This window comes from Halichoerus grypus, chromosome 5 (assembly GCF_964656455.1).
Source record: "Halichoerus grypus chromosome 5, mHalGry1.hap1.1, whole genome shotgun sequence".
Lineage (NCBI taxonomy): Eukaryota > Metazoa > Chordata > Mammalia > Carnivora > Phocidae > Halichoerus > Halichoerus grypus.
In genome coordinates, this window is record NC_135716.1 from 75,206,704 (window position 1) to 75,231,579 (window position 24,876).

Genomic DNA, 24,876 nt, shown 5'->3' on the forward strand with positions numbered 1-24,876 from the left:
GAGTCCTGGGATTGAGTCCCACATCGGGCTCCCGGCTCAGCGGGGAGCCTACTTCTCCCTCTGACCCTGTCCCCTCTCATGGTGTTTCTCTCTCTCTCAAATAAAAAATAAATAAAATCTTTAAAAAAAAAAAAAAAGAAACTATGGCAGCTTTACTTGCTAGCTTGCAAGTGGGATAAAAGCTAAGACCTTTTGTAGTTCTTGACACTTTGATATTAAGAACTAACATTAATACCATTTAAAAATAGCCTATTTTATTATAAAAAATTGAAGATCTTTAGATAAGACAAAGACAGACTTTGCTTTTATATAAATATAGCTAATAACCAAGGTCCCTAGCCCATCTAAGATGTGTTTAACATGAAAAACAGATAGATGATAGGTGAATCCTTCATAGTTACATAATGGCTTATTTATAGTACTTTTGGAAAGGGAAAAAGCAAATCTAGACAAAATATCCTCATTCTAGAATCATAAAAGTGGTAAAAAGCTTAAGAACTTACCTTCTTACTGTACTGACTTGTTACCAACATCAAGAACCAGCTAGTGCTTCAAACACCATATCTCCTGCTAATCAGAAGCCTGTTATGCCTTCACATCATCCAGTTCTGCCACATCCCTTCTTTTCTCCCTTCCCAACTGTCTCCCACAGTTAAGGATTATCTTGGATACCATGCTTAACTTCTCTAGACTACACATCGCTGGTATCATACACTGCATCACCTCAGTGCTAAAATACTTCCTAAAACAGTTATTCATTCGTTTGTTCATTCATTCATTCATTCATTCATTCATTCATTCTGCCTGCCTGCCTGCCTGAAACTCTGGCGAAGCTACTGTTTTTCTTTGTCCTTCCAGTGGCTTACGCGGATCCATGGACCAGTATATTCATTCTTTTTTGAAGCCACTCACCAATATTATCTCAGAGTAACTTAATTTCTGTACAGTCTTCTGCTCCTTCTTTGAAATATATTTTCAAATTATTTTCTCCTTATCACATAGCCCTTTGAAGACTCTCATTCTCTCTGTGAAGTCATTCCCACATTTTCCCACACAGGAGTATTTGAAACTTCATAGATTGTTGGTGGGTTTGCAGACCCACAATTTGAAATAAATATTAATAAAGTTAATTAATACTCAAATTTAATTACAGTTTAAAGTACTGATAACTCTTTCATGTCAGTTATCAGAATTATTTTGTTTGTGATCTTTTACCAAGGTATCAAGAACAGAATGCTTGAGTCATGCATAAGTCAAGTTCTCTATTCACTGTCTTTTTAAATTTTTTATTGCTACTAAATTTAAAAAAATGTTAACTCACTACAATAAGTTGGCAGGAATGGCAACAACAGTTTAAAACCTCTTGTAGATAGTTCTGGATATTCAGATCAATTTGGACTTGAAGGATTTCTTCCTGAAACCTGCTTTAACAGTTCATCATATACTAAGTTGACTAGCCCATTCCATGTAAAAGCAGGGAAATTGAATGTTGCTACTTGTGAGACAGAGGCAAAACAATTCCCAGTCTACTTTGTGGTTGCATTTGGCCATATAAAAGTATTTCTTTAAATTCAGTTGTAGCTTTTGGATGTGTTTTTTTTTTTTTAATATTTAAGTTAATTTTATTTTTTTTAAATTTTATTACGTTAATCACCATACATTACATCATTAGTTTTTGATGTAGTGTTCCATGATTATTTATTTATTTGAGAGAGAGAGAGAATGCGAGTGGGGGAAGAGCAGAGGGAGAGGGACAAGCAGACTCTGAGCTGAGCGCAGAGCCCGATGTGGGGCTTGATCTCACGATCCTGGCTGAAATCAAAAGTCAGACGCTTAACTGTCCGAGCCACCCTGGTGCCCCAATGTCGATGTTTTTGTTGATATTTTTTAACCTATTCAAGATGATGACTACATTGCTAAGTTGCTTAGAATAATGGAAAGGATCTTTACTGCTATTATCACTGAAAATGCTGTCTTATGCATCACATACTGAGGAAACCAATAATTATCCTTTCGTACTACTCAAGGAAAAATAATGCCAGCAAAGAAATTGAGTAAGTTCCTTCCCCCTACCAAAAGAATGGCATGTTTCTACTGTCTGGAAAGGCAGTCTTATGCTCCCCTATGTTTTCCTTCACTCAATTCTTATAACTTGATCAAATTCACACTTGCATTTCTTTAACACTAACAAGATTAGTAGGCAGGCACATTGTTGTTCCAATTGAGTTAGTAAAATCTTTTTATCCATGTAGCACTAACTCTCCCGGCTGCGCATAACTAGTCCTCTGTCAGTACCAAGTCCAACAACTTCATGTCCACATTATGACCTCCAGAGATACCAGGAGTATCTCCTCCATATGTGCACAGTAACTGTGCTAATAGCTAATGGGCACCACAGTCATCAGTACAGAATTATACAGTGGTTAAGTGCACAGACTGAACTTGCCTGCTTAGGTTCATCTCCCAGCCCTGCCACCTGGTAACTGTGCGACCTTGGCATATAGCCTCTCTGTGCCTCAGTTTCCTCCTCTGTAAATGTGAGGACTAAGTGAATTCATATGTAATACACTTAGCACTCAACACATAGTAAGTACTGTTTAGGTATTTGATAAACCAGTTAAATGAGTAATTTTGTCCATTTGTTAAGTGTCTGCTATCCTGCATGATAGCAATTTAAGTTGATCCTTGAACAACACTGGTTTGAACTGTGTGGGTCCTCTTATATGTGGGTTTTTTATAATACAGGACTGTAAATGTATTTTGTCTTATGATTTTCTTAATAACATTTTCTTTTTTTTGCTTACTTTATTGTAAGAATATAGTATATGATGTAACATACAAAATATGTGCTAATTGACTATGTTACTAGTAAGACTTCTGGTCAACAGTAGGCTATTAGTAGTTAAGTTATGGGGGAGTCCGAAGTTATATGTGGATTTTAACTGTGTGGGGGGTTGGTGCCCCTCACCTCCTCCACCCTCATGTTGTTCAAGGCTCAACTGTACTCTTCTCCACTGTATGTTTTTGGTATCATGTGTTTTATCAGCACCACGCTCTAACCAACTGAGCTAACCGGCCACCCTATCATGTGTTTTAGACATAATTAGGAAGTTTGGCTTTCTCTAAGAACATAGTGTTCTTGTGGTGGACTTTTTTCTTTTTACAGGTTTCTTGGGAATGATTTGTACTCCTCATCACACAGTAGGAGTGTCAGAATGTTGTCTCCTATTGAATTTTGTGCCTTTCTCCATCTGAAACAGTAAAATCGATCAGTTGACAAAGTTTCATATCAGAAATGTTTTGGAGACTCCAGGTGAATGTATTGCTGGTCCAGTGATAAATACTTAGGTAGCAATACTGTATTTCCTATCATTCTCTTTCATCGCACTCAGATTTGTCTTGGCATGCGGATTTACATATGATATTCAAAATGAAGTCCTGTTCACTGTTGTTTTACATATTTGTTGTTATTTTCATGACTCCTTTTGTAGTTGAAAGAAACCCTTTTAATTCAGTAACTTGTTTTTGTAAATTCAGGTGGGGAGCATAACAGAATGGTAACTTCCCCCCAAACTGCACGTTTAATAATTGTCCTCAATAAATGCAAATAAGATGAAGGGTGGCTGGTTAGCTCAGTTGGTTAGAGCGTGGTGCTGATAAATGCAAATAAGATGAAAGTAAGCTATCCAAATGAATTTTATCCTGTCAACTGTACTTGCCAGTTCAGTTCTTGTGAAGGACCCACAGCCTTTAGGACTGTGATATGATTTCCAGGAAACAAATACCACTCATTAATCTTATTTTTCAAATGTGTATGATGGGATGTGAATAAAACTGTTCCATTGCTTTGTCCTCGGAAAGCACAAGACCACCTGTGGCCCTGCAGAACACCCAGAAATCACACTTTGGTGACTAGTGCCTGAGAGTTGTCCCGAAGAGAGTGTGCCCCCTTTGCATGCATAACTCACTGGTGCAGATGGTGTAGTGAAGATCGTTCCAAGCAGCAGAGCATTGCAGCAGCAACCTCAGAGCCACATCAAACCCTTCTAGGGCTTGTGCAGGTGCACCACCCTCTCTGCCTGGAATACCATAGTGAATGTTTATCTTTTTTTTCTTTTTTTCTTTTAAGGAGTACAACATCTAAACAGTCTTCCTATATTCAGGGAATTCCCACGGCATGTGCTCCCTTTCAGTGTAGAGGATAAAAATGCCAGCAGCGTGCTTTCCTAAATTCCTCTGCTTCCAGCCACATGCTTATGGCCTCGCTCAGCAAATCAGATCTCTCTGCCCCAGACTTCCTGCAGGAATGAGGGTGGAGGGAAGTGGGTATGGCAGGCATTCCCTTCAGGCAGCAGCTGTAGCTGGGCTCCTGTGAGGAGGGGAAGCCGTAGTACCTGGTGTCTGGGCACGAGCAGAGGGAACTTCAGGTTCTGCGCTTCGCCCAAGTAGCATGCTTGCTGGACTGCTCATTTGGTCGCTTGCTTGTGATTCAGTCGTTCAATCTGGACAGCCTTCACGCTTGGCTCCCCGGCCTTCCAAGCTATACTTGCCTTTCAGGAAATTCTTTCGCTGTTTTAATTAGGTAGTCAAGTTTCTATCTCTTCAAGTAAAAATACTGACTGATACAAAAATTATTCTCTTTTTAATCTGGCAAACCAGTATATTGCCATTAAAACAAAACACAGTATCTGTCCAATTTTCTGTGCTTCCAGTGTTTGGTGTGTGTGTGTATGTATATATGTATATATACATACACACACGCACAGCCCTTTTCAGCTTGTACATAATGATAACCTCGTTATGTCCCTTCTTCCCCCCAAAACTGGACTATGAGCTCTCAGAAAGAGGAACTGTATCTAACTAGGCATATCGTTTACCACAGTAGGGCATAATAAATGTTGAGAGAAAGAACTATCAAAAGAATTCCTGCTGCTTCTCTTAAAATGAACACTTTTATATGAGGTAAATATCTGTTTCCCTTCGTACAAAGCCTAGCATAGCACATACAAATAAAAATTAATAACTTGTTTTGATAGTGGCATTAACTCTTTTTTTCTTTTTTTTTTTAAGATTTTATTTATTTATTTGACAGAGAGATAGAGCAGCCAGAGAGCACAAGTGGTGGGAATGGCAGAGGCAGAGGGAGAAGCAGGCTCTGCACCGAGCAGGGAGCCCAATGTGGGGCTCGACCCAGGACCCCGGGATTATGACCTGAGCTGAAGGCAGACGCTTAACCGACTGAGCTATCCAGGCGCTCCTGGCATTAACTTTTTATCAATCAAACCGAATTCATTTATCTTTTCTAAGTTAGAGTTATCATGAAAAGTAACATGCTTACTATAGAAAACTTGAAAAATACAGAAAAGAATAATAAAAAACAAGACTATAGTTTTGAGGTAAAAGTAATGGTTTATTTATTTTCAGGTTTTTTTCCTCTATACATACATTTTTTTTTCTTCCAAAATATTGATCATATAATATCTCCTATCTTATCTCCTGTTTTTATTCATTTTTCATGGGAATTTCCCATCTACAAATTTTAAAAAATATACATTAATGCTGCCTATAGATAAATGTATTCCAGTGTGCTCAAATCTTATTAGTGGCCATTTGGTATGTTTCCAGTTTTTCATTATTATAAAAAACAGAGTGAACGTCTTTGCAAACATTTCTGAGTATTTTCTTTTTTTCTGGTCCCTTAAATACATTCAATGAGAGAAAGTATGTAAGTACTTCTGAGATTTTAAAAACATTATTAAATAGAGAGGACTTCAGGCTCCAAGCATCAGTATGTGAGAATAGCATCTTCACCACCTTCTCAGCAGCAATGGGTGTTACCATTTCTTTTTAAACTGTCACAGGGGAAACTGGTATCTGGTGCTTTTAATTTGTACTTTGATAACTTACGTGACTTATTGGGAATTGAGCTGCTACATTAGAGACAGACATTTTTAAAGTTTGCTGCTTATATCATTCATAAAATTTTTATCATGTAAGTTTCAGTTACCATATGGTGAAATTCATTAATTCACTAGGCATTAATGTGTTATTTGATATCTGCTGTGTGCTGGGCACCATTCTGAGTATTGTCTCATGGAACTTCCATTCCAGCGAAAACCTTTGTGTTTTCTTCCACTACTTTTATGCTTTGAAAGAACTTTCCCATTTAGAAGCCTGGTAAATATTCGCCTGAATTAGTTTTGTTTTTAAAAATGTTGATGACCTTCTTTTTTTTTTTGAAAGATTTTATTTATTTATTTGACAGAGAGAGACACAGCGAGAGAGGGAACACAAGCGGTGGGGGGGGGTGGGGGTGGGAGAGGGAGAGGCAGGCTTCCAGCAGAGCTGGGAGCCCGACGCAGGGCTTGATCCCAGGACCCTGAGATCATGACCTGAACCGAAGGCAGACGCTTAACAGTCGACTGAGCCACCCAGGCGCCCCATGTTCATTGTTTCATAGATACGCAAGTATCTACTTGCATGTAAATGGAATCATATATGCAACCTAACCATTTTTAGCAATATGTTGTGGAATCATAATATGTTATAGTGTGATATAATTTCATTAGCCATGAATAGAATGCTAAACGGTAGAATCCTTATCAAGATATTTTATGTAACTATATTCTATAGTGTAGAACTACATTAAGAGGGAAAGAGACCTTTAGAACAAACAAAAATAGTGCTGTGCCTTTTAGGGTATTTAAAATTTACTCTAAAATTACATTTCTCTGTTTCACCAGCTGCTACATTCCTTAAAAGTTCTTGCCAGTACTGAGCTTGTTAATCATGTATTATAATACTGCAGGTCTTTAAAGCCTAACATGCTATCGACTCAGCTTGTTTTGGTATACAGTTAGCAAGTTTTTCCCTATTAGACAATAGCGTATGAACAAAGTACTCAGATCTAGTTCTAAATTAAATCATCCAAATACCCTGTCTTTTTAATGATGTCTTGTGTTAATGATGTTTTGTATTAATATACTAACTGGGAAGATTCTTTTCTCACTGTTTTTTCAAGCATCAGTGATTTTGGACATCTGTATAATCTGAAAGTAATTGGTGTTTCAATTAAATTTAGAAGACAGGAAATGTCTGTTCATTTTAGAGCGCTGAGTTTCAGTGGAGTGGAGATTGTCCATCCCTCTGTGAGATCTGTTGGAATCTCTGGAGTTTGAAAATGAAGGCTTAATGAATAAATATAATAACGTAAATTATTAAAAGCAAAATTCTTTAAAATTTACTTGCTGCTGGTGTGAGAAGATAGTATAAGGGTCAAGGGTTTAAAATGTCAAAAGCACCACTGTATAGAGGGGTAGGCAACACATTTGTTGTGAGGATTACATGAGGTAAAAAATACGAAGTGTTTAGCATTGTGCCTGGCATGTATAAAATGCTGTTGTTGTTGTTGTTATAAATGATATGTGATCTCTGATTTTTAAATCCATCGTATTTTATACATATGATGGTGGCTTTCTGAGATTATATTTATTCATGTACAGTTAATCCTCGTTTTTTATGGATTCTGTATTTGTGAATTTCCCTGTTTGTTAAAATTTATAATCCCCAAATTAATATTAACACTTTGGAGATCATTTGTTGACACATGCAGGGCAGAGGAAAGTTTGAGTTGCTGGATACACAACTAAAGTCAAACAAGGCGATGCTCTGCCTTCTTGTCTTAGTTCTTGTACTATAAACTGGTGCCCTTTTTGAGATTTGTTTAGTGCCATGTTTTTTGCATTTTTGTGGTTTTTCTTGGTGATTTCACTGTGTAAAATGGCCCCTCAGCATAGTGCTGAAGTGCTGTCTGGTGTTTCTGAGCACAAGAAGGCTGGGATGTACCTTATGGAGGCAGTGCATGTGTTAGATAAAAGCCTCATTCGGTCATGAGTTATAGTGCTGTTGGCTGTGAGTTCATTGTTGATAAATCAACAACAGACATTAAGTTGTCTTTGAACAGAAACATGTAAAACAGGGCTATCTATCGTCGGGTTGATGGGAATGTCACGACTAGAGGCTTGCAGGAATATAATCCTGTATTTCCCCTAGGAGTCTCAGTATTCACTAAATCAGTGTTCCTGGTGACTTTATAGAACACAGCTACCATAAATAATGAGAATCGGCTGTATTTTCTGTGTGTTGGAGGATGCAGATGGGGCCCAATAAATAATTCCCTTCCTACTTGCCTGAATTCCAGACTATTGAGAAACTTGACAAAGGCGGTAACAGTTGGAGGCCAAAATAGAATCTTCCCTGAGAAATTCAATAATAGACAGATGGCCTTCCTATTACTGAACCTGTTAGCCCCAGGTGACACTGAACCAGTGTGGAAGAGAAAAGAGAGAGTGGATGTGTGTGTGTCATGGATTCCTGCTTGCAAACACACCACGCATAGAAGTCCCCTCTCAGGGGAATAGGCACGGGCAGGGGGAGACAGGGGCATTACCTTAACCAACAGGAATAGGAAGCCAGCTGTGCCAAACCCCCTAAAGTAACTCATACATACTAATACCAGATTGGTTGGTTGGATAAGAGGTTGTGGTGAAATAAGAATGTCTTTAGATTTGCCCCCGCCCCCAAACCCATTTAAAACTTATTCAGGATGATAATCTTTTCATGCCTTTGGATGAAAACCTAGGTGGGTTACGTTACTTTTCCTCTGACAGCCCTATGGTCATTTTAAATCAGACATTTGTTAGGCCTTCATGCTACTTATTCAAAAGTAGGACTTCTCTCTTTTATCTGTGATGCTGTCAGTAGATGCAGGGCCATAGTCCTTTCTCTTCCTGGCTCTGTTTCCCTGAGCTTACCTACTGTTACCTTAGTCTTCCTGAGGCTGGTGAATGGGGAAGGAGGAGGTGACAGGGAGAAGCAGGGATTTTCTTACTTGCTGTTATTGATGGCTGCTTTATGTTCTCCCACCTTGGTAGATGTCTGAAGCTGATAATTTCTCTTGGGAGTACCTTTTTGGGTTCATTGGAAGGACCTCTTCTGGCCCATTCACTGCAGCTCCCCTAGGCTGGGGTGAGCCATTGTGGTGTTTCATCTGGCTCATGGTGCCACTCAAACTTCTGTGCACCCCTAGGTTCTGGGAATGTCGGCTGATCCTGACACAGCTCCCTCTACCTTACCGCTCTGGATTACCGTGACCTCTCAGGCTTGGGCCACCGTTAGGCACCAGGCTGCTGTCCTCCCAACTGCAGGAAATGCATGCCTGTCTCTGTGTGTGGTTTCCTTGACATGCCATCACCACCTTTTTCTTTTCTGTAGGGCAGGGACCTACCGTGTGGTCCATCACATTCCACAGAGTACACACGAATCATCCTTCCCCTCCCTGGATCCTTTAATATTTGACATAGAATTCCCCAAGGGGATTAAAAGTTGTTAGAGTTCTTTATAAATTCTGTATATGATGTTTTCTCACAGATCCACTTTAGTGTCTGATATCTATTGATTTGGCATCTCAGTGATACTGACACAGAAGGAGATTTCCATGTTATTGTCATCATCCTGTATGTACATGTATACCTATGAGTTTCAGCAGCTCTACAAAATTAACATGATTACGAAGATGTTAGGTAAACTGATATCTAGTTAAATCACCCGCTTAGGCAGATCGATATTTTCTAGTGTGGCAATGGATGATTCTAAGCACATGTGAGAAGGCGGCACATTGTACCTGAATGTTACTCCTGATTTGTATATTTTTCTTTTAAAATTTCTATTTTCCATCATTAATGCCGATTGCCATCCTAGACTACTTAAAACTCTTGAAAGAGTTGATAATGCAAAGTGCAAAGGTGAACAATTGGCAGATAGTGAGTGTTGTGTAAATGTTTGCAATTCTAATTATTTGGGATTCTAGTAATAGTATGCTATAGCAGTTGAGGGAGGGTTATCATTAGGCAGTTTTGCTACAATAAAGGCCTATCTTTTTTGAAGGCTTACTTGTCCTTTAATGATGTCATTTTGACAAAAACTGGATGATAATAGATATTGCTATTAATGTAGTGTATATTAAGAAAATATAATAATCTAGTTAATAGATACTTGATGAGGACTTTCTGTCTTGAGCCCTGGGAACATAGGGTAAGCAACACAATGCATAGTTTGGCCTTCATGGATCTTCTTGTATAATGAGGAAGACAAACTTAATAGTTTAGAAAGTCATTCAGGTGTAAAATTACAACTCAGATGAGTACAAGGAAGGAAAGAGAGTGCCGTGAAAAGGGCATATTTGAGGAATTACTGTGGGCAGAGAGAAGGCTTCTCTGAGGAAGTGACAATTGAGGCAAGATCTGAAAGATGAATAGAAGTTATCTGCTATATAAAGCGGGATGTTATATGAAGTGGGAAAGCCTCTGGGAGAGAAAACGGCATGTGCCAAGAGCCTGTGGCTGAAGGACCTGAAAGAAGGCCAGGGGAGTCAGAGTGCAGAGAGCACAGGTATATGACTGTGGCTCCAGGTCAGACTGGGAAGGACCCAGTCAGCCATTGTTTTAAGCAGGGAAATTGATAATTCAGATTTTTGGAAAGTTCGCTTTGAGGAGAATGGATTGAAGGGGAGCAGCCCCTTGTGTCCTCATTACCACCATCACTAGCACCAATGTCATTATCATTATAGCAGCAGACATGGGCTTGCCATATTGTAGGGACCTGGGTTTTATGGCCTTTGGTCTTCACAGCAATGCCATAAAGAAGGTGTCCTTGTTCCCCTCATTTGCCAGGAAGGAATTTACTAGGTTAAATGACTTAATGTAACCTATCCGATAAAGAGCAGAGCTGGTGTTAAAATAATGTTTTAAAGCACAGTACCTGGCACATGACAGGCACTCAACTGATGTTTGGTTATAATTATACTGTACTTTCCCCCCTCAATCCAATACATTTTTTTTTTAAAAAAGATGCTTTAAAAATTAAGTATAATCAAAAACTAATGATGTATTTGTATGGTGACTAACATAACATAATAAAATAAAATTAAATTAAAAAAATAAAAAAATAAAGTGTAAAAAGGGATACAGATAAAAGCCTCTCTCTCGCTCTTGACCCCCATCCACCCATCCTCGAGACCGTCTGCAACCGCCAAAGGCCCTACTGCGTTATCGCTGACCGTGTGGCGGGATTGGTGGTGCTCACCAGATGGTGTGGCCTGGAGACTCCACACTGTTGGGCCGGAGTTAAGAGCCTCCACAGCTCTAGCCACAGCCACACCCTTGCAAGGGAACAGAGAACCTCTTTCTATTCATGAAGCAAATCAGTATTTTTTTTTTTTAAAGATTTTGTTTATTTATTTACTTGACAGAGAGAGAGAAACAGCATGAGAGGGGATAGGGTCAGAGGGAGAAGCAGGCTCCCCGCCGAGCCGGGAGCCCGATGCGGGACTCGATCCCAGGACTCCGGGATCATGACCTGAGCTGAAGGCAGTCGCCCAACCAACTGAGCCACCCAGGCGCCCAGTATTTTTGCTTCGCATCTATAATAACTGGATTTTTCAGGGCGTTAGGGGACACAGTGATAGAAAGAAGTGTCAGTTGTCAGTCATCTTGGTGCTCTTGACAGTAGGAATTTTCTCCTCTGTTTCACTGGCCAGGAGGTCATGTGGCATATTGCATCATTATGACGAAGGGCAGGTATCTTATAAATCAAGTCTTTTTCAGGAAGTTAACATGACTTCTACTAGGTGTTTTTAACCGTGTTCCCTGCTGTCTGCATCTGAGCCTCACTCACAACACGGCAACTGGTGGATTTAATACTGATCTGATATTGTTACAGACATTAGGTGGTGTTCAGTATATTGCTTTTAAGCAAGCCAGAAATACTGGTAATAAAGTTTTAATACTCAACAACTTAGAAAACTGTACTCTAGAGTACTACAACAGTCTGTGAGGTATCCAGGTAGATGATACTTGCCTGGATTAGGAAATGAGAATAGCAGCTGGATTCCCCAGTAGGAATTCAAGAGAGAAAATACTTGAATATATTAAATCTATGATTCAGGAAAAATGATATAAAAAAAGACATGTGTTGGTTTACTCACCTATATTGTAACTTTTCTCTTTAAAACCCCTTGGCACTTTGGTATATGGGCTCTCTGCTGACTAACAGCGTGAGTTAGCAAGGAATTGCAGCATCTTCACAAAGTGGCTTCTGTTCCACAGGGTCATTGAACAGCTTGGTGGGAAGCAGCTGGTCATGAACCACATGCACCACGAGGACCAGCAGGTTCGCTACAACGCTCTTCTGGCTGTGCAGAAACTCATGGTGCACAACTGGTATGTGCTGGCTTTTTCTTTCCTCTCCCACACTGATCTGCAAGCTCTCACTTGCCCCTTCCAAAAGTTCTCTGATAAATGCACTGATGAATGATAGTTTTTTAAATCAGCAATTTTCATGAAATATCTAGAAATATATTGTAGTAATCGAGAGCAGTGATACCAACTGCATTGATGTTCTCAAAAAATGTATATTCAAAGTACTAATATCAAAAACAATTCCAGAAGTAACTAAAAGGACATTTGTGGCTTAAGGGAATCGTCTTTTTTGGAGTTGAATCCAGTTGGATTATTGATCAGAGGCTTTACAATTTTGCATGGTTTAACTATTCAGCATATTGTTAACCTGGACGGTTTTTTACCGGTTCATGTGAAAACACTAAAAACTGATTGATCAACTAAGATTCAGCTCTCACATTTCATTCTATAGCCTTTTGCCTTTGAAGTAACGGAAGTCATGTTTTTCTCTCATTTGTTTTTATTTTTTGAATAAAAATTATATTGACTTTTTGTACGCACTTAAAACAAGATAAATTGAAGAGTGACTGTTTAGATAGAACGGTGAGCCTTTTGTGTCCGTGATGGAACAAACCAGAATTCCCTTTGCTGTGGCTATTTTTCACTGTGGGTTGGTTGTTGAGTGCTTCCAGTGCTCTACTGAACAGTTCACATACCTCTCTGTTCTTCACCATTTGGAAGGATGCTTTGGGGTTGGGCTGTTTTGTTAAGGCGCAGTGAACAAATACACACATTCCTTGTAACTGACGATAACACCACCAGTACTTCCAAAGGAAAGAATTAATGGTGCCTTGGAAGGCGCGCGTTTGAAAGATGCAGGCCGTACAGTATAGGAACTATCCAGGAGTGCTGCTGTGGCATCATATATGGAATATTATGATGTTGCCGCTTAAGCACTTTTGTTCATAAATACTGACATTTATGCATTCTTTCAATAACCACCTTTTGAGCACTTTATACCCTGTGTGAAATGCTGGGCTATAGATATGATGGAAGTAGGTGCAGCTTTACATAGGATGAGTAGAGAAGGCCTCTCTGAGTAGGCCAAAACAGCTGACACTAATGATAAGGAACTAGCCATACAACCCAGGTATTAGGGGTAAGCATTTCAGGTAAAGGGGATGAGAGGGGAAGGGCCATGAAGCTCGGCTTCTTTAAAAGCAATGTCTGGGGACATATTTGGTTGTCCAGAGACAGTGGGGGTGCTGGTGCTACTGGTACAAGTGGGTGGAGGCCAGGGATGCTGCTAAACATCCTACAATGCATGGACAGCCCCCCACCACAAAGAAGTGTCCTGCCCAATATGTCAATAGTGCCTGGCTTGAGAGACTCTAATTTGAGGGTGGTATGAGGGCCAGCATGGAACAAGATGCGCAAGGAGAGGTTGTCAGGGAACTGATGATGTAGGGTCTTGAGGGCTACCATTTGACTCTTCCTTTTACAAAATGAGTTGAAAGCCATTGAAAGATTTTAAAATGGGAGAATGAGAAGATTTGATATATGTTTTAAAAAGATCTCTGAGGCTACTCTCTGGTGAATGGATTGTACACGGGTAAGTGTGAAAGCAAAGGACCATTTTAGTAGGTTCTCATTGTGGTTGAGAGAAGAGATGGCTAGGGGCTTGGATTAGAACACTGAAAGTTGAGATAACAAGTAGTAGATGAACTTGGATAGATTTCAGAGCTAGTGCTAGCCATACTTCATGGACTGAAAGTGTTTTTACATGTTTTCATATACTCAGTGCAAGAAGAAAGGGATCAAAGCAGAGGGCACTCAGAAATGGTTTTTATCTCTTTTGCAGGAGAAAAAAACTTTTCAAGGCTGTCAGTAAAAACAGAATACTTGACTCGATTTCTCTCCTTGTTTCATTTTACCATGGGCCACATTTTCAACACAAATGAATTATTTAGTAATTTTGTATCTCGTGGTTTGTTTATGCCTCTTTCTTGAAATTAGTTTAAAGAATATTGGCATTTAGTATAGTTTGAGGCTGTTGCAACCAGCAAACTTATATTTGCCTTCTGTGAAACACAATTTTATTTTCCCTTTTTGTTGAAATTAAGGTTGCTGAAGTATAAATCCTGTTCTGTTAATAAGAAAAATTCATTTTAATAGTTCTTTCTCATGAAGGATTTATTGTTGGGTTTAGCTTTTTTTAAAATGTATATTTCTGATGTGGAAGAAAAGATGGGTATGAGATAAGATATTACCTTTTTTCTTTGCTAGTGGAGAAAGTTTTTTGGTTGAGAATTTTTCTTGTTTAAATGATCATGCATTGAAGATGACACATTTGCAATTGGAATATTTTCCTTGAATTTAGGAACTTGATTTAGTTTCTTGGTACATTTTTCAGTGTATGATTACAAAAGAGAAAGTAAATGTATTTATAGCCAGAAACTGGTTTCTTTGCTCTCTATCACTGACTAGCTGATGAGAGAATATCCTTTTTCCACCTTTCTAATTATGTGCTAAGCTCTTTTAACTTTGTTTTAATTATGATAAATCTCCCTTGATGGAGAAGCTTAATGTCAGTAGTTTCCTATGCTTTCTTTTTAAAAATATTTTCATATGAAGAAAAATTCTGTTGTGACATGTATTTTGTTGTGACATATACATTTCCATGTCTCTTTGTGCCAGAGAATGAAAATTGCTCAAGTAAAGCAATTTATTTAAATGTCAGATTAACATGAGATCGAATAGAATGCAATTCGGAAAGTAAATCTTCTGCAAAGTATATCCCCAAATGTAAAAAGGATTTTGAATCCATGTCTTTATGCAGGTATCTAATTTGTCTTCATCAAATCATGCTGGTGGAGACTGCCTTTCTACTTGCCTAAAGTAGACGCTTTCCCCCCGCCCCTGAAAATATGGCACTGGTGTCCTAAAGATGTTTATTGATTGAATCTTACAAAATTCTCTTGGAATTGTTTATTTTCACACCAAATACAAACATGAAAGCAGAGTTGATTTTGTTTCCTTTTAGCATTTTGTTTGTTTTAATTAAAATGAGTTTTCATAAATGATTTATGTTAGTACTATGTGGTGAAATAAATCAGTTGAACATAATTGAAATATAATCATGGATAAAAGTAGAATGAAAGTCTGCCTGAATGGCAGTAGCAGCTTTTCATGACATTTTTGCATCTTTATCTGTACTCATTGTTCTCGTAGGCCACACTTTCAGATTTCCTGCACACTCTGGATTTTCTTTCACTTTTCTACCCTACGTGATTTTTAGATTTTTTTGATGTTGCATTCCTCCTAAAGCTTCTGTTTATGAGACTAAATAATAATTTTGGATATGGTAAAGTAATATTTATTTTTTACTGCAGGGAATTTTTTTGTTTTAAATATAAGTTTAAAATTACATTTTAAGTATAAATTGGATACTTATGAAATTATAGAACTGAGCTGTCTACGTATTTTGATTTTGATTCTTATTTTAAGGAGTTAAATATTAAATTTTTGGTAATGTAGAGATGGATTTGAGTTTATGTAACAGGGAGTATAGAGTTGTGTATCATGTGAAAATACTTAATTCTTTTTCACAATCTTATGGTTGATTTCAAAATTATCATGAATTGCTGGTCTTAGCATAGCTAGTGTTTCTCCCCTTCTTGGCATCATGTTTACATGGAATGGTGGGATACAAAAAATCTTCACTGATGGTGGGGAGTGGATGGGGGCTGAAATCGAGTTGCAAGGGAGGGAGGGGATGGTCGGCACACACCCATGTTTCCTCAGTTCAGGAAGTCTTGAGCAGGTCAGTCCCACTTACAGCCCTCCTAAATGCTCTTCCCGCACCCGCTGTGCATTCGTGCTGTGCCCCTTGTTCTTTGATCAGTGCTGGATTTTTATATTAATAAATTTGCCAGAATATATAAACATTGACAACATACTCTAGAGAACTTTTATATATACCCTCAGTTTATACTTTATAATTCAACATCATAAAATGTCATCATTTTTCTCCTACAGAATGATTTTAAATGTAATCAACCTCTAATTCAGAAGCAACAGTATGTGCATATGGACAGCTCAGGACTTCAGGAAAGAAACACTGAATTTTGTAGGTAGAGGATCTTGTGTAGAATTTTCTATTTGTTTCTAGATTATCTTTCAGTCTTTTTTTTAAAGCAGAATAATAAGCTATAAGAGTGTTGTTCTCTCCACTTATTTTATGTGTAGGTAAATAATATAACAGAGAACTCACCAAGCCAAGTAGATGAGCGATACTACTTTGTTCTCTGATGTTTATGTCTGCTTAGAATATTAGTTATTCTGTAAGTACATAGCTGTAAATACAGTGATTAAAAGTTACTTATGAACTGAACTGAAGGAAAAAAAAACTTAACGTGCATTAGCCTTTTAGCATTAATAATCATGTTACTAAAATATTCCATGTGATTTTTAATAAGCATATAACATTTCCAGATTTAACATTTTCCAGAATTAATTTAGAAAATTGTGGCCACCCTTTGGGTGCCTGGAATTTTCCACATTATTCATACAACATTTTTAGTGGAAGAATCTTTGAAAATGTCTTTAGTATCATGTTTATGTATTTTTCTTTTTTTTAAAAGATTTTATTTATTTGAGAGAGAGAATGAGAGAGAGAGAGAGCATGAGAGGGGGAGGGTCAGAGGGAGAAGCAGACTCCCTGCCGAGCAGGGAGCCCGATGCGGGACTCGATCCCGGGACTCCAGGATCATGACCTGAGCCGAAGGCAGTCGCTTAACCAACTGAGCCACCCAGGTGCCCCTTGTTTATGTATTTTTCAAAAACAAATTAACTCGATTAAAAAATATATCAAAACCATTTGCAAGTAAAGAATTCTTGGTAGACTGTTGTCTCACCATCAAGTTGGTGGCTAAAGTTGCTCCTACTTTGCTAGTTAGAGATGTTTTGAGGCTGTACTAATTTGTCTGGACACTGTGTACCACTTAATTACAATTGATTTGGAGATGCCAGCATAACATAAATCTTAAATTGTTGCAAAGTACCAGCCTAAATAAACATTTGGAAGAGGTAGATAATGAGCATTTAGGCAGTAAAGAATATAAAACCACTGATGGATAATGGAGTCTCTGTATTTTATAATTAAGTATAAAACCAAATGCAGATTTCACACATAAGTGCATGTGACTAGGTTATCTGTGGATTAAATTCATGTTGTGGTTTTGTTTGATTAGGATTGGCTTTTTAGACACACAGACACCTGATGGGGGTTTTGAAGGATCAGTTAAGCATGGACAAAAGAAAAGCCTTGTCTAGTAAGGGGAGTCAGAGAAAAATGAACTAATTTGCTTTGCTTTTAATTGCTTTTTCTCCTTTCTCTTTCAGTGGGTGGGACAGTTACGTTTGTGGTCACATGAATATTTCATTTCATGGGCTTTGTGTGTGTGTGTGTGTGTGTGTGTGTGTGTGTGAAATAATCAAAGCTCAATAGAATAGAGTATGCTAAAAATTAATTAAAGATTAAGCAAACTTTATATTTATTCATCTTAGAGATTTAATTAAATTTTTGAATTATTTTCTTAGTTTCGATTTAAATATATCATCCAGATGTTGCCTCTTGATGGGGAACAAAATCTCATGGGTAACAAATGGATTGATAAGTTTTCATCACCACTGAAATTTTGAGGTATAGATGAAAAAAATGGTGATAAGCCTGTCATCTTATCAAAGACAGCTTTTGATGTAAATATCCTTTAATTACATTTTTATTAAATTTACTTTTTAAAAGAATTATACAGTGATGCATTAGGTACCTACTATATATCTAACCCTCATCATGAATTAAATAATGTTCCTCACCAGTCCTCACTTGTTATTTTTTTTAAAAATGAATTCAGTAAAAAGCTACCAAAGAGTTAGTATAGGGGCCAGAGGTGTTTAAAAGATCAGGTTTCTTACACATACACAGTATCAGAGTTCTAGAACATTTCCCTGTAATTCTCTGTACCTTCAGAAGCTTCTTGCCCCACTTTCCTTAACGGCAGGTATTTGCAGATGCCTGAACAAAAATAGCGTCTTGGATGACAGTTTCCCCTGCCTTGCTAAAGAGCCCAGAAATATCTTATGAGAAAACATTTTAGCATTTGGTTAAACACTGTGCTGTTCTATTTGTATCCAGTTACTTTCCCAGTTGAGGGAGTGTTTACTGTTATCTCTGTAATTAATACTCTTGTCTCCAATTTAGGCATGGACAGGCATACTTATTAGATGATTGAATATGTGCTAAAATAGGAAGAAGAAAATAAGGGCATAGCACACAGGTTCAGTGCAGTGTCATGAGGGCTGTGGCAGAAGTATGAGTAGGTGTCATAGGAGCTTGGGAACTGTGCCTCATCCTTCCTGGGCCTTCAAAAGGGAGGTTTTCCTGAGGAGACGATGCACGGGCTAAGTCTTAAGGATCAAGAAGGAGTTAGTTGGTGAAGATGAGGGTAGAGTGTAGGGAGGACTTCTGGGCAGAGTCATTGTGTCAGCATGCTGCATGTGGGAAGCCCCAGAGGTGTCACCAGAACGAAATCGGGAGCCTGGGAGTGGCTGAACTGTCGCTAAAAGGTCACCTTTGATGTCATGTGCCATGCCTTAGTATTTCAGGAAGATTTAACACAACCACACTAATCTGAAGACCAATTTTATTTCTTCTATGATACTTTTTTTTTATTAGGTCAGGGACTTATGTTTCTCCTGTAATGTGAACTGTACTTGTTGGCAAGTCCAGAGCTGATACAGCTGCTCAGCGAGCGAGCGAGGTCATAGAAGAACCAGGATTGTTCAGCTTCCTGCTCCCCTATCCCTTGGATGTAGTTTTCACCCTCCTGCTTGCAAAGGAGAAGGGAAATATGAAAAAAAAGTTAAACGTTTTAATTAGAAAGAATTTAAACTAATGAAAGTTTGCAGGAACAGTACAATGAACCGGTGCTTGTTTCCTCTGGATTCGCCACTTGTTGACATTTTGCTGCATCTGTATGTTCTCTTTCTGTCTCTGTCTCTGTCTCCCTGTCTCTCTGAAGTATTTGAGACTTAAATGGCAGCCATTATGACCTTTAGCCCTAAATGCTTCACACATAAGTCCTGGGACCTGGGTTTCTTATATCACCATAGCACAATGATGTGCTCCTGTAATCTATAGCTCATATTCACATTTCCTTGTCTATTGTTTGTACTGTTGTCTGTAGCAAATATGTTTTGTCCAGTCCAGGAGCATACATTGCATTTAGTTATCCTGTCTCTTTAGTCTCATTTAAATAGAACAGTTCTTTGGTGTTTGTCTTTTTTAGCATCGATATTTTTAAAGACTACAGGCCAGTTGTTTTATAGAATGTCCCTCAATTTCAGTTTGTCTGATGTTTCTTCCTGACTACCTTTAGGGTATGCATTTTTGGCAGGAACACCACAGAGGTGATATTATGTTCTTCTTAGTGTTTTTATCAGGAAGCTCTCGAGTCAGTTTACCCTATTATTGGTACTGTTAACTTCCACCTGCTTAAAGGGGTATAAGGTTTCTCTACTGTAATGAGCTTCTTTCCCCTTTGTAATTAGTAAGTAATCTTTGGGGAAGTACTTGAAGACTGTAAATACTGGTTGTGTTTCCCAACAAACTTTCACTCATTTTTTAGCATCCAATGGTGCTTCTTGCAAGAGTCAGTTATTACTGTCATAATTGCAAAATGCCTTTTGGGATTTTATTTTTTATAGGTGTAATGTAATGCCTTTGGAGTCAGCAGTCTGTATTCATCAGTGTGTAGGACACTGAACCTGGAGAAGAGATAATATAACAATCAGTGAAGGATCTTGTGTGGGTTGTGCTGGGACACTGGAGGAGCCGGAGAGAGTGGCCAGGCACTTGACATTCCAGAACTTAGCTCTCCTGAGCCAGGAATTATTTTGTCTTCTATCTAGTGCTTCTTTTTTTTTTTTTTTTTTTTTAAAGATTTTATTTATTTATTTGACAGAGAGAGATACAGCGAGAGAGGGAGAGCACAAGCAGGGGCAGAGGGAGAGGGAGAAGCAGGCTTCCCGCCGAGCAGGGAGCCCGATGTGGGGCTCGATCCCAGGACCCCGGGATCATGACCTGGGCCGAAGGCAGACGCTTAACGACTGAGCCACCCAGGCGCCCCTATCTAGTGCTTCTTTCCTTCTAGCACCTGAGTACTTGAGAAGTTTCCCTTCAGGTAGTGATCTTGAGAGAAATGTGACTCGATATCGGCTTCCTTTCTTAGTTATTATTTTCTGAAAATGACATTGTATCTCTGATCTCTTCAGGAGTGTTTTTATGATAGACTTTATAAAGCTATTCAAAAAACATTTCCTAACCATGCCTTTCATCAGATATTAGTAGTAGAGGTTTTATTTGGCACACCAGCGTGATGTGTTGTTTTAATGTATTAAAACATTTACACAGTTTTAAGAAAGTTTAATCCTAAGGTATTTAGATGACAGCAGACATCTGTTTTCTTCAGACATATTACACATATAAATGAATGAGATGTCTTATTTGGTAAGGTGGTTATATGTTGATGGTTAGTGTGTTAGTAATGTTTTGAGATGTAATGTTTCGAGCATAATTTTGAGACTGCTTTTTCATCTGTCTGATTTTGTTTTGCCTACATAAGAGAATTGTGTGTGTATGTATGTGTGTGTAGATGTATTACATATACCTATTTTGTAAGATATTTTTTGTATATTCTGCATGTTCAGAATCAAGTGTATCCAGTTTATGTTTTGACAACCTACAGCAATTTTGCTATTTTTCTTGTTATTTTAAGTAAGAATATGTGTTCTAATTTGTTAACTTACATTTCTGATAAAATTGAAGGGTGGTAAACATTTATTCTTAGATGACAATAAAAAATCTTTGCAGTGTTTTTGTAGATTGCCAATAGAAGCCACATGTTTAAATAGAAGCTGCATAAGAAATAATATAAATGATAAAATTATAGAAACAAATTAGCCACTGGAAGGTTCTGCAAGAGTAAAACAGGAATGTGATTGGTTCTAGTATACTAGTGAAAGAGTACCTTTGGAAACTACAATCTGAACTTCTGTGTATGTGTGCTTTACTTCACCGGGAATGGTTTGTTTGCAAGAAACAAAAACCTACGCAAGTTAGCTTAAATATAAGAAACTCTATTAGATGGATGTCAGAGTAGCTCACGGAATCCAACAGTAGGTGAAGTCACACAGTTTCAGTGAAACTGGGAACCAGAAACCTGTGGGAAGCAAGGCAGCAACTTTTTCCACCTTCCTTTCCTTCTGGCCACATGGGTTCTCGCATCTGTAGCCCATCTGCTTTGTTATTTTCTGTAAGCTGGCTTTTCTGCCCAAGGTCCTGTCAGGCTTTCTCCACGGTTGCAGGCTAACCCTCAGTGTCTTCATGATTGTCTACTTGAGCTTTCTACAGTGCACTGACTCAGTTTGGGTATGCCCTTCCCAATTCCCTGCTTCCTGCTGGGCCTGTTCCTTGGTCATTTGTCTCCTGTACCTGATGAAGGGGGAATAGGATTTGAATGGCGGTGAGGAGCTGATTTTTTTGGGTCCACGAATTTGATGTGCCTGTATTATATCCAAGGAGAAATCCATAGGTTTGGAGTTCCAGAGCAAGATGTGAGCTAGAGTTTATAGAGCTAAAGCAGTCATTAGAGGATGGAAGTCATGGCAGTAGATGAGATTACCCCAAAACATGTGTAGCGGGCCTCTTCCTCCAGGAGGTGTTTGGATTAACTCCCTGAAATTGTATGCAAAAGCCTGTGTATAAATATTTTCTGTGGTCAGGGTCCATGCTTTTCCTCAAATTTGCAAAGGGGGGGTCTGGCATCAAAAGGAGCCTAAGAACCACTGCTAGAGACTGAGACAAAAGTATTAAGGGGTCGACAGAAGAGGAGTAGATTTTACACAAGGAGGGTGGGGGTGGGTGAAAGAATGACTGATGCTAATGAGAAATGGCTACAAAATTAGGAGAAAACCAGAAACATATGCTGCTAGGGAAGCAGAAGAAAGAGTATATTTCAAGCAGGATTGAGTTCAGTGGTGGGCAGTGTAAAACACTGCCAAGGGGACTAGGAAAAGGAGGAATGAACATGCACCTTGGATATGGCAGCAAGAACACCATTGGTGCCCTGGGCCAGGGTGCTTGGTAGCCATGAGCAGGCAGGTTGCCCCAGAGATGGTGAAGAAGTAAAGCAAGTCACTGTGGTCATTCCTTCTAGAAGCTTCATTAGGAGATGGAGGAGGAAGGACAGTGCTTTGTGGGGGGCCTGAGGTAGACAATGGATGTTTGCTGTCATCACCTGTTTGTTTTAGTATAAGAAATGTTTAAATGTAATCAGGGGGAGTTAGAGTGGGAGAAACTGATAAAGGGGAGGCCCTGAAGAGGCAGGATGGGGTTGTTACTTGGAAAGGTAATTCAGTGGGGATTGTCTACTATTAACTGTGTAGACAAACCTCCCTGCCAGTACCTCTTCTCTTGGTGAGATTAAAACTCTTGTCTGAACCAATTTAGCAAATAAATATTTACTGAAATGAATTGGTAAATTGGGGAGGGTAGGTGTCAAATTTGTGCCAAGTACATGTTTTCCTCATAGCTAAAGATTTAACTTTTTATGTTCCAGACTTTTTATTTGAAGGTGGGGCTAGGTAGTGATTAGGAAGTAACACAATTCTTTAAAAGCATTCAGAGTATTTCCCACTCTTACCAGTTATTGGGTGTGCTATATAGATAATGGAGGTGGAGTGGAACAGTCCTATTCCAAACTGTGAGAGAGAAGAGATTTAAGATTCTTGAGGCAGTAGCCAGGGACATACATGGTCTTTTTTAGTCTTCACACATCTCTGCAAGATGGACATTCCTGTTCTCAGTTTTACAGATATGAAGTCCAGTGCATAAGGATGGTTTAAGTGATTGCCCAGGTTCTCTCATTTATGGAGTTAGATTTGAACATGCATCCGTATAATTCCAGATTCCAAGTTTGTTATCACTGTCGTGCTACTGAGTAAAGCATACTTGGGGGCCTAATGAGTGTACACTTTCCCATTACACCTACACAGTAAGACACTTCTTAACAAGACACTTAACAGGGCTTTGCTTTGGTGTTCAGGTGACATTGCTGTACCACTAGCCCACCTTCTGTCTCCTCTCTCCCTGTTTTCATTGTCAGTGGCAGTGACAATCAACATTGTCAGTATCGATCATCCCCTCCCCCCGCCCCAACCGCCCTCCAAGTCCTTGCTCTGTATCCACTGCAGCAACCAGGTCTGTTTGCTGACTGATTTAATTACAGCAATTTCTTCATTCCTTTTGTTCCTTCCACACCCTGGCTTTTGTGCAGAAAGGCTGGCAGTGTGTAGATCTTGCCCAGCAATCAGACGCTCCTTTCCTACACACAGGAACTCATGGATCGGCCCCAGTAGGTTGATTGCCTGGCCTTCCTTCTTTTTGCTTCATTTGATCACTATCTGCGGCTCCTGGCTTTTTGTTGATGAAGAGATGGCTTGTCATGCTCATTTGCTGACTTGGTTTGGGTTTAGGGTGATGATTCTGTTGCCACTTCAAGGGAAAGTGACTTACCTCCTAGGTGTGAAGAAAGTGACTTCTAAGGAAGACTTAACTCTGCCTGACTCCTAAGCCCCAAGTCAAGCATCTTCCCAGATCTTTGTAGGAGTAGACTGAATATGGGTTATAAATATTTTAATAAGGTAAGTATAGCTCTTATCACAGCCTTCAAATTTTAGAGTTTAAATTAATACTGTTTGCTTCTTTTTGGGTATCTTGGCTTTTTAAGTCATATGGGTTTTCTCTTTTGGTTAATCATTTTGCTTCTTGTGCCCATTTAATGGTAAAGTCAAGAAAATTACATAACTTAAATAGAGTAGTTTAAAAACCTATATTAGGGGCGCCTGGGTGGCTCAGTCGTTAAGCGTCCGCCTTCTGCTCAGGTCATAATCCCAGGGTCCTGGGATCGAGCCCCGCATCGGGCTCCATGCTCGGTGGGAAGCCTGCTTCTCCCTCTCCCACTCCCCCTGCTTGTGTTCCCTCTTTCGCTGTGTCTCTCTGTCTGTCAAATAAATAAATAAAATCTTAAAAAAAAAACCCCAAAACCTGTATTAAACCTATATTTAAATATCCATTAAAAGTTTTTTTTTTTTTTTTTTTTTTTACAAATAGTTATTTTTAACCTGGCCATTTCAAGACCTGCTTTTTCTTCCCCCAAGTAACTGTATGTGTTTTATTATTTATCAGCATACGTCTTCCTTCCTTCCTTCCTTCCTTCCTTCCTTCCTTCCTTCCTTCCTTCCTAGAGAGTGCGCACATAAGCAGGGGGAGAGGGGCAGAGGGAGAGTGAGAGAATCCCAAGGAAGCTTCATGTCTAGCACGGAGCCCGACACGGGGCTCGATCTCATGACCCTGAGATCATGACCTTAGCCGAAATCAAGAGTCAGATGCCCAACCAGCTGAGCTGCCTAGGCGCCCCTATTAGCATACATTTTTGAAACACCTTTTTATCATTTATAGTCTCTTTGAAGTAATGTTTCTCATTCTTATTATTTTTTTAATGCTTGAGGATTTCAAGAA

The 24,876-nt window shown here is 38.9% G+C and overlaps 1 protein-coding gene across 4 annotated transcripts in view; it reads left to right on the forward strand.

Annotated features, from left to right (window-relative positions):
- ATP6V1H (ATPase H+ transporting V1 subunit H) overlaps nt 1–24,876 on the forward strand; it is a 132,284-nt gene that overhangs the window by 86,858 nt on the left and 20,550 nt on the right. For 3 of the 4 annotated variants that reach the window (XM_078072386.1, XM_036106223.2, XM_036106231.2), the window contains one exon: nt 12,165–12,278. The exons of the other annotated variant lie outside the window; for it this stretch is intronic. In XM_078072386.1, coding sequence (XP_077928512.1) covers nt 12,165–12,278 — 114 coding nt within the window. The remainder of the gene's footprint in view (nt 1–12,164; nt 12,279–24,876) is intronic. 4 annotated transcript variants of the gene reach the window in all.